Source organism: Trachymyrmex septentrionalis, unplaced genomic scaffold (assembly GCF_001594115.1).
Source record: "Trachymyrmex septentrionalis isolate Tsep2-gDNA-1 unplaced genomic scaffold, Tsep1.0 scaffold37, whole genome shotgun sequence".
NCBI classification, from domain to species: Eukaryota; Metazoa; Arthropoda; class Insecta; order Hymenoptera; family Formicidae; genus Trachymyrmex; species Trachymyrmex septentrionalis.
This window is the reverse complement of record NW_017305536.1, coordinates 7,992,075-8,001,836: the sequence shown is the minus strand read 5'-3', so window position 1 is coordinate 8,001,836 and position 9,762 is coordinate 7,992,075. Positions and strand designations below refer to the sequence as shown.

Sequence of the window (9,762 nt, the reverse complement as noted above, 5' to 3'; positions counted from 1 at the left end):
TATATATAATTTATGTTATATTTAGCAATTAATAATTCATTTAACAAATAACAACGTAAATAATATTATTGTCTTAACTAATGGTACGATTACTTTTCGGACATTGTGTAATGTTGTATATGAGGCAATTAAAGACGTCATCAATAACGATATCTCTGACGATTTAAACGCATTGTTATCAAAACTAACAGAAGAATTAAAGAATTTATATATTCGGTAAAATTTTTTTTCCATTTATCTTACGATTTTCGAGATTACTGTTTTTATAATATGATTATGTTCTCAGACCCATATGTGGAATACGAAACAAGAAACTTATTATTAATATGTACGGCCCTTTATGCGAAAATGCGATAATGAGTTTAATGACAAATGTTACCTTGATACTAAAAATAGTACATTTAATGAATGTGCAAGATGAAAAAATGTGTAGCATCAAGAATGATGATACTTTGGATAAGGCGTTTAACACTAACAATAACAATGATAATTCTGATAAAGTGTCTTTGCATTCTACCTCTGAGAATGAAACGGTAAAATATCTTTCACGCTTGAGGAAAATAAAGTAAATTTTCAGACTGCAAATACATGAATAATAATTGACTCTCTGTGCAGAAAAATATATTAATACAAAATCTATCCGAGAGAATTTATAAGAGACAAAAGCAAACTGTTATGATGTCGGTAAAAGATGCATTACGTACAATGGACAATGTATTAGACGATGAGTATGAAGACAAGATAGAAATCGTGGAGACGAATAATGCTTATGGCAGGGTATTGGTTGATAATATAGTATCCTCTGCAGACGTGCCATTTTATAATACTTCGACTAAACACGGATACGCAGTATTGGTCAGCGATGGAAAGAGTACAAGAAGAGTACTGAAACACTTCATGGTAAAGATTATCGAATTCTGAATTAATGAGTAATGACTCGACCGATTTCGGTAAAACGGATATTATTATTATATTTTCTACATTATATAAAAAAGAAGTATTAGAAATCATTGTCAATAAATTGTGCAGTAGAAAATTTTGCAGAAAATAATTCTATTGATTGAATTATGTTTATTTTTATCAATGTGTAGATTAAATTTAATTTCAATTTAATTTACTCTTTCCCTTTTTCTCTAAAAATAAAGAAAAAAAAAACAGTTAACGGAACCAAAATTGAAATTAAACTATATTGATAGAAACGAGCATTAGGCGTCAATTAAATTTAATTTTAATTTTAATTTCAAATTTAATTTCAATTTCAGTTTAATTAACTGTTTATTTTTTTCTAGTTTTTCTTCTCTTTTCTAAGAAATAGAGAAAGAAAGAAAAAGTAAATCTAGTTTGAAACTAGATTTTTATAAAATATTGCTTCTTTTCCAGTTCGCAGAGATTTCGATTGTACCTGGCACTTGCGTGCGAGTAAGAAGTGGAGATCCCATACCCAATGGTAAAAATAATTACAACTATAAATTACATTGATTTACTTATAATGAAGGATTAATTACTGGTTTTATCTACGATTGCAGGAGTAACGGCGGTTGTAACGCTAGCGAATACAAAGATATTGAAAGAATGTAGCGACGATGATGACGATTATTTTAATATCAACGACAAGGAATATGAAATTGAAGTTTTAGTAGCCCCGGAAAAAAACGAAAATATTAGGTATACAAAAGCAGTCAGTTATTGTTTTCTATGTTTCTCAAAGCACGCTTTGTTCTATTAACACAAAACAATTTATTTATTTTCGAAGATACGCTGGCTGCGAGATAAAATGCAGAGACAGCGTTTTACAGGGTTTCACTCGTATCGGAACGGTAGAATTGGGCATTTTGAAATTATGTGGCATAAATTCAGTTTCAGTCATGCGAATTCCATCTGTAGGTCTGCTGTCTATCGGAGATAAATTGGAAGAGCCTGGGTACACTTCAACTTTAAAACGTATCTACGATTGTAATAGTATAACTCTAATCTCGTTATTGAAAGAAAATGGTTACAATCCCGTAGATTTAGGAATTTCAGCTTATCAGTAAGTACAACCAAAATTTATTGATTTCAGCTATAAAATACGATTTAATTTACGAATAATTAATACCATAGCTCTTAATTAATTTAACGATCACATTTTCTTGCAGGTTAAAAGCCATTATCAAAAATATTGAATACGCTTTGGACAAAGTAAACCTACTTGTGATAATGGGACATGCAAACGATAATGATTTATTAAAGCCTATCTTAAGAGAATATTTTAAGGCTGTTATACATTTTGGTATATCGTTTCTTTTCATTTTAACAGTATATGCTATAGTGTGACATGTCTTTTTGTTCAAGCATTGGTCTTTTTGCCTTAGGTCGCGTGGAGATGAAACCAGGAAAATCAACAACATTCGCAACATGCATTTTCAATCACAAATTAAAGTTTTTCCTATGCATGTCGGCAAACCCAGCAACAATTCCCATTGTCGCGCATATATTCCTTCTGCCATTTTTGAACGGGATGGACTTCGAGGACCAGGCTTATGAACCCAAGCCTAACATACAGACTTGCGTAAGACGTCTCTTCTTGCATTCCACATACGGGAAAAGACATACTCACTAATACGTCATATCACTGTCGTTACAGATAATGACAACGCATGAGCTGCATCGTCGTCCAACATTTTCATGGACAACCTTACACTGGTCAGAGAAGGAAACGTTTCCAAGGACTCTCTGTTCAAAAAAACAACATCAGAACATATTGAAATATCAAGAAGCTAATGCGCTTCTAATGCTACCGCAGCGTACGTCGTATGAGTCGAAAATAGACGCGGCATTCGTATCAGCGATGTTTCTCGGCTGAAAAGTCTTCAAGATATTCCTAATCAATCAGCAGAACAAATATTTGCATACATTTAAGTTATTGTTCAGCCATGTTATTAAATTATAATTAATTATTAAGAATGCACCGGATATCAAATATCGGATATTTGGACAGAATATAATATCGGATATCCGGTATTCGTTGGATATCCGGAAAGGCAAATTTTCAAATCGAATATCTGATATTTTCTGGATATCCGACCGGATTCCGGAGTGCCTTCTATCAGATTTATTTTCTTATCGATTTTCTGGATATTCGATTAAATATCCGATATCCGCTATTCGGTAATTTTACGATCCCGTGCATCCCTATAATAAAATACTATAGTATTATAAGTATGTGTACTTATTTGTAGTGATAATAAAAAATCATATAAAATTACATGTACATTTCAAATGGATATATTGTATATACCCGGATATTAATGATATCTGACTATCCAGTCGTATAGTGAAAAAAATGCTTGATAATACTGAATACTGAATTTCTCTAATAATTACAATTATAATGATATAATCAGGCATGTATTTGAAATACTTTTATTTGGAAAACAGTATTTGTAAGACAAGGTAACAAATTTCATGCATGTATAAATATGTATAATCATATATAAAATATGATATACATATTCATATACTCATTCTTCTTTTGTAAAATTACTTTTCAGTATAATAGAAATAGTAATAGTAATGTGTGAAAACATAAAAAAGACTTATAAAGGGATAATTTTTGCATTGTTCATTTTAGAAAAAAACAAATTTGGAAAATAATTGGTCATTAATTACAATTATGTATATACTTTATATATAATTATACATAAGTAATTTTGTTAGATTTTTACAAAGATTTTTACTTGATTTTTTTTTACAACAAAAAGTGTGAAAATTTTGATTGTTTTTTATTATTTTTATTATTTTTACATTACTATTATTATTTCCATTATACAGAAAAGTAATTTTACAAAAGAGAGATGTATGAACACGTATGTATATATTTCACATATGATTATGAATATTATTATTTTATACATGTTTATGAATATTTATGTATATTTATACATATTTATACATATTCATGCATAAAAAATTTTTGTCGAAAATTGTATTTTATATTTTGTATTTCAGTGGGACACAAAAATATTTTACATATTTCATGAGAGTATATAAAAGTATTTTGTATTTTGTATTTTATATTGCAAATACTATATTTAAAGTAAAAGTCAAATATTATATTATATCCAGCTCTGGATATAATTATACTTCTAATTGCATATTATTGAATTATAATTTATTGAATTATAATTTATTTTTAGTACATTTATTTTATATGCAAATTATTACATCTCATTTATATTAAAGATCGACTGTCTCAAGGCGCTAGTTTGGTTGTGTAACGTCCTAAAAGAAAAACAAACCGAAATAAATTGCTACATGTATCTCTATACAGTTTTATTTTTTAGTTTTCCTTTAAAAATATAATAATTTCATAATCCTGGAATACGTAAAATATATAGTAAATTGAGAAATTTGCCGATATGTTACGTAAAAGCGTAAAATAATTCCTGAAATAATAGTAGGTACATTTCTTAGTTGTTAAAAATCGCTGCGATAGCGCTGCGGCATATCACAATCTTATATTAGAAATATTTTAAAAGGAGAAACAATATAAACACGGCTTTTAAAGTTTAATAACTTTATCGAATAAACAAGTAAAACCAGCTAGCGAACGAGATGATCGAAATCAAATATAGAAGACGAAAACAATGAAAGTTTCACTGTCACGAGATTTATAAGGAAATTTGCAAGAGATTAAAATGGCTCTGAACGTTATCATTTTAATAAGTATGTATATTTATCTTACAAAATATATGTATACTTTTTAATGTTTAAAAATAAATCTTAAAATACAAAACAAAATATTTCATCGCGCACATATTATTCAAATTTTTTGAAATTTCATATGCATGTATATACACACACACGCACGCGCGCGCGCGCGCGTCTTACACACATATATCTTTGACTATTAGTAATTTTGAGTAATATTGATTCAAATCGTATACTTTTTAAAAGTATCTTAATAATTTTATTCTAATTACTTATATAGTAGGGCAAAACAGCAGTATTGAATCATCAATTGTCGATCAAGCTGATTTAAAACGCAGTATAAACTTTGTAGGAGAATTGGCTTCCATCGAATTTTCGAAATGTGATAAGAAGGAAGTAAAGGTAATTTCTACAGATATAGTTTTTTTTAAATATCTTTTCTCACGCATCTATTGTATAATTATGTTACATATAGGAAAAATTAATTTCATTGACCGATCAGAATAAAGGTAATGTTATTATCTTAATTGGCGAAATTTCTGTTGTGAACAACGTTGTATATGAGGCAATTGAAGAAATCATTGATAAAAATATTTCCAAGGATCTAACTACGTTAATATCAAGCCTAAGAGAGGAACTAACGTATTCATTTAATCGGTAAAATTTTATTTTTATTCATCCTACTTTTTGAGATTACTGCTTTTACAACATAACTGTATGTTCTCAGACCTATATGTGGAATACGAAAGGACAAATTTATTATTAGTATATGTGATTCCAATGTGATTGCAAATACGATGATAAATCTTGAGATACATGAATCCTATGCATCCTTGATATTCCCAATAATGCGCTTGATGCATATTGTACAAGATAAAAAAATTGATAATACCGAAAATCGTGGTCCTGATGAGGCGTTTTGTAATAATAGTAATAATGATATTTCTGATAAGTCGTTATCTTTGCAATACGTCCCCAGAAAAAAAAACGATGAAATACTTTCCACTGTAGAATACCTTCCTCACTCGAAAGAACAAGGCAAATTTCTACAAAATGTACGCACGAATGATCACGTCGCAAGTGAATATCAACAGAAAAATATGTTAATAACGGAGAGGATTTATAAGAAACAAAGGAATCAATTTATGTTGCCAGTGAAAAAAGCATTAAAAATAATACGTCTTATAGTATACAAATACCATCTCGCAAAAGAAGAAAATGTGCAAATAAAAGATGCTTACGGTAGGATACTGGCAAATAAAATATGTTCCTCTGTAAATGTGCCGCTTTATAACATTTCTGCTAAACATGGATACGCGGTATTAGCCAGCGACGGGAAGGGCATAAGAAGAGTATTGAAAGCACATCCCACGGTAAGGTTGACCCGTGATTAACAAACGGTGACTCGCATTTTGACCGTTAATATTAGGATTATTAATTTTTTTATGTTGCCTGAAACATGAAAAGAAATATTAGAGATCATGGGAGGTTATAATTGTACAATTAGAAATTTTGCAGAAAGCAATTCTGCCGATTGAATTAATTATAAGTTAGTCAGAAAATTCAGTCGTCCGTCAAGCTAAATCTTTATAAGACTCCGTTTCTTTTCCAGTTCGCAGAGATTTCGATCATACCTGGCATTTGCGTGCGTGTAAGAAGTGGAGATCCCATACCCAATGGTAAAAACAATACAACTGCAAATTACTCTTCTAATAATGAAGGATTAATTACTGCTTTTATACATGATTGCAGGAGCAACGGCAGTTGTAACATTAGAGAATACAAAGATATTGGAAGAATGCATCTATAATGACGACGATTATTTTAATATCGACGACAAAGAATATCAAATTGAAGTTTTAGTAACCCCGAAAAAAAACGAGAATATTAGGTATACAAAAGCAGATTAGAGCATTTTATTGTTTCATATACTTTTCAAAGTACGTTTTGTTCCGTTATCACAAAGTAATTCATTTATTTTCGAAGAAACGCTGGTTGCGAGATGCAACGCACTCAATGCATTTGCAATAAATTCACTCGTATCGGATCAGCGGAACTGGGCATTTTGACATTATGTGGTATAAATTCAGTTCCAGTCATTCAAATTCCATCTGTAGGTCTGCTATCTATCAGTAGCGAATTGAAAAAGCCTGGAAACGCTTCAATTCTAGGACGCATCCACGACTGCAATAAGATAATTGTATCCTCGTTATTGAAGAAGAATAATTATGATCCGGTGAACTTAGGAATTTCTGCTCACAAGTAAATATAATCGAGATTTATTGCGATTCTTCTAATCACCGTAAGACACGATTTGGTTTATGAATTATTAACGTGATTACAGCTCTTAATTAATTTAACGTTCTCGTAGATTGGACGATATGGTCAATAAAATAAAAAATGCTTTAGACAAAGTGGATATACTCGTAATAATGGGCCGTACAAATGACAAAGATCTATTGAAGCCTATCTTAAAGAAATATTTTAACGCAATGATATATTTCGGTATTTTTTCTTATATTAATCATTGATTAATGTCCTATGATAACACATTTTTTGCTTAAGGATTCTTTTTTTTAGGTTGCGTGAAGATGAAACCAGGAAAATCGACAATATTTGCAACGTGCACGTTCAAAGATAAAATAAAGTTTTTGCTATGCATGTCGGCAAACCCCACAACTGTCCCCGTTGTCACGCATGTATTGCTTCTGCCATTTCTGAACGAAATGTATCGCAGTTACTTGACGAAACCCATTAACATACAGGCTTGCGTAAGACTTGTCTTCTTGCATCCGTATATAGGAAGAAACGTATTCATTAATACTTACTGTTACATCTTTATAGATAAATACAAAGCATGAGCTGCATTCGCGTCCGAAATTTTTCTGGACGACATTACGCTGGACGGAGACAGAAATGTTTCCAAGAGCTTACTGCTTGCAAAATCAACATCAAAATATAATGAACTATCAAAAAGGTAATGCGCTTCTAATGTTGCCACAATGTTTGCCAAATCAGTCGATATTAGATGCAACATTCGTACCAACGATGTTTCTCGGCTGAAAAATCTCCAAGGTATTCAACTAATAAGACATTCGCATACATTTGCGTTATTTAGTTATATATATTATTCAATTGTAATTATGACTAAGCTGTTACATTTAAACTACATTTTAATTAAGATCTAAATGAAGTAATTACGCTGTGTATAAAAAAAAAACAAATGTATAAGCAAAATATACAATTGGCACACAAGAAGAAATCATTTTATCGGTAATTATATCGTTTCATACATTGATAAATACGAAGAAAATTTTTTTTTTAGAAAAAATATCGAGATATCGAGTGTTATTTAAGTTATTTTCTATCTCTATTATTTCACAATTTAATTGTATAAATCTCGCGCAAACTAGAGTTCTATTAAAAACCTATTTAAATTATTTATTTTAAATTTGAAATAATTTCCTTTTTTAAATTGAAGAATACAATTGATTTTTGTTCATTTTTACTTTCATTATGTAATTTATAAGAAATCATTTTAAAATAATTTATACAAATTTTAATTTTTTGGAATTATATATATTACATATAATATATATAATATATATAATCTATAAGTAGAAAAGAATATTACATATAATATTCTTTTCTACTTATAGATTGTAATAGTAATATTTTTTATATATACATATATATATATATATATATTATATATACATATATATATGTATATATGTATTGTATACATACATATGTATGTATGTATATTGTCTTAATATTTTTTTTTTAAATAAATTTTCTAGAAAATTTATATTTCCTATCAATTTTATGTGAATGTATATACTATCTTATCACATAAGTTAATTTCATATTATGTGATATTATAACAGTAATGTTGATAAAATTTTCTTAATGCCAATGAATATTTTTTATGATTCTGAAATAATTTGATGTAAAATAGTTGTAGATCTTAATATATAGTAAATAATGTAAATGTATAGATATTAAATATGTACTAAACTAATTTCAATGAATAAATTTTAGCAAAAATGGCAAAAAAAACAGAGTTAAATTTTCCCATTCGGTTCGATTTATTTTTTTTCACAAAGAAGACAAATTGTTTGATTCATATTTATATATGATAGAAATATATATGATAATTAATATTTAAAATTAGTTATCATATAAAAAAATATAAGTTTTATTCATTATAATAAGGCTAGAGAACGCTGTTTGTCGAACAATATACATTGCAACTCTAATCTAAACGTAAATGATGATCATAAAAATAGTAATATTACGAATACATGAAAATAAATATTGCTAGTTATATATGATCAAATTAAATTTTGAAATAAATCTGAAAATGCTTACCTAAATATTTTATGAAATTAGCGAATTACAGATTTATACTTGAATAATATTTCATTAATAATCTATTTATGTATTTTATATAATTTACATGTTGCATTTATTTTTCAACTATGTACTATGTATCTATGAAAAATATGTATAATTATACGAAGAGAAAATGACAGTAAAAATATGTATATTTGCCAAAGTCAAAATGAAAGTATAAAGAGTATTCCATTCTGCTCTCAATTTCACAGCAAACGTTTTATGTATAGATTTTTATGAATTTCAATGTATTTAAAAATTCTGAAACATACGTTCATAATAAGACTGATGAAATCATGATCCAATATTTCTGCACACATAAACTCATTAAATGACAATAAAAATATAAAAACAATGCATATTTATGGATATTAAAAATATATTGATCCTAAATAATGATTGTAATAAATATCAAAGCTGATATTTCAAAATCCTTAATACTTATAGAAAGAAGAAAAAAAGAGAGAATTTAGAAAATAAATCTAAAATATAAAAAAATTCTTATATCTTTGTATAAAATTCAAAATTTTTATGTACGCTTTTATAACTTTATTCTGTTAAATGATTTACTAAAAAAATTATGTGATCATTATAATTACTTCCTATACACTTAATGAACTTAAACTTATGTACAAGAAAATTGCACATAATTATCTAATTGAAATTCTAAATATT

At 28.1% G+C, this 9,762-nt stretch overlaps 1 protein-coding gene across 1 annotated transcript; it reads left to right on the top strand.

The window, feature by feature from the left end:
* The first annotated feature begins 326 nt into the window (after positions 1-326).
* Positions 327-7,934, top strand: LOC108750411 (gephyrin-like). The gene is made up of 17 exons (XM_018489827.1): positions 327-533; positions 616-900; positions 1,381-1,447; positions 1,527-1,665; positions 1,754-2,029; positions 2,136-2,269; positions 2,352-2,548; positions 2,624-2,837; positions 4,970-5,091; positions 5,165-5,346; positions 5,417-6,062; positions 6,302-6,368; positions 6,442-6,580; positions 6,676-6,951; positions 7,061-7,194; positions 7,270-7,460; positions 7,534-7,934. The coding sequence occupies exons 1-17, from the start codon at positions 327-329 to the stop codon at positions 7,750-7,752; spliced, it is 3,495 nt and encodes a 1,164-aa protein (XP_018345329.1). The 3' UTR covers positions 7,753-7,934.
* Positions 7,935-9,762: the final 1,828 nt, after the last annotated feature.

Bases quoted from the DNA above. Each gene is read 5' to 3' on its own strand.
- LOC108750411 (XM_018489827.1), top strand. From the start codon at position 327: ATGTACGGCCCTTTATGCGAAAATGCGATAATGAGTTTAATGACAAAT. The intron at 2,838-4,969 runs GCTGAAAAGTCT...TTACTTATATAG, and splicing joins CGTATCAGCGATGTTTCTCG to TAGGGCAAAACAGCAGTATT. The intron at 6,581-6,675 runs GTATACAAAAGC...TTATTTTCGAAG, and splicing joins AAAAAAAACGAGAATATTAG to AAACGCTGGTTGCGAGATGC.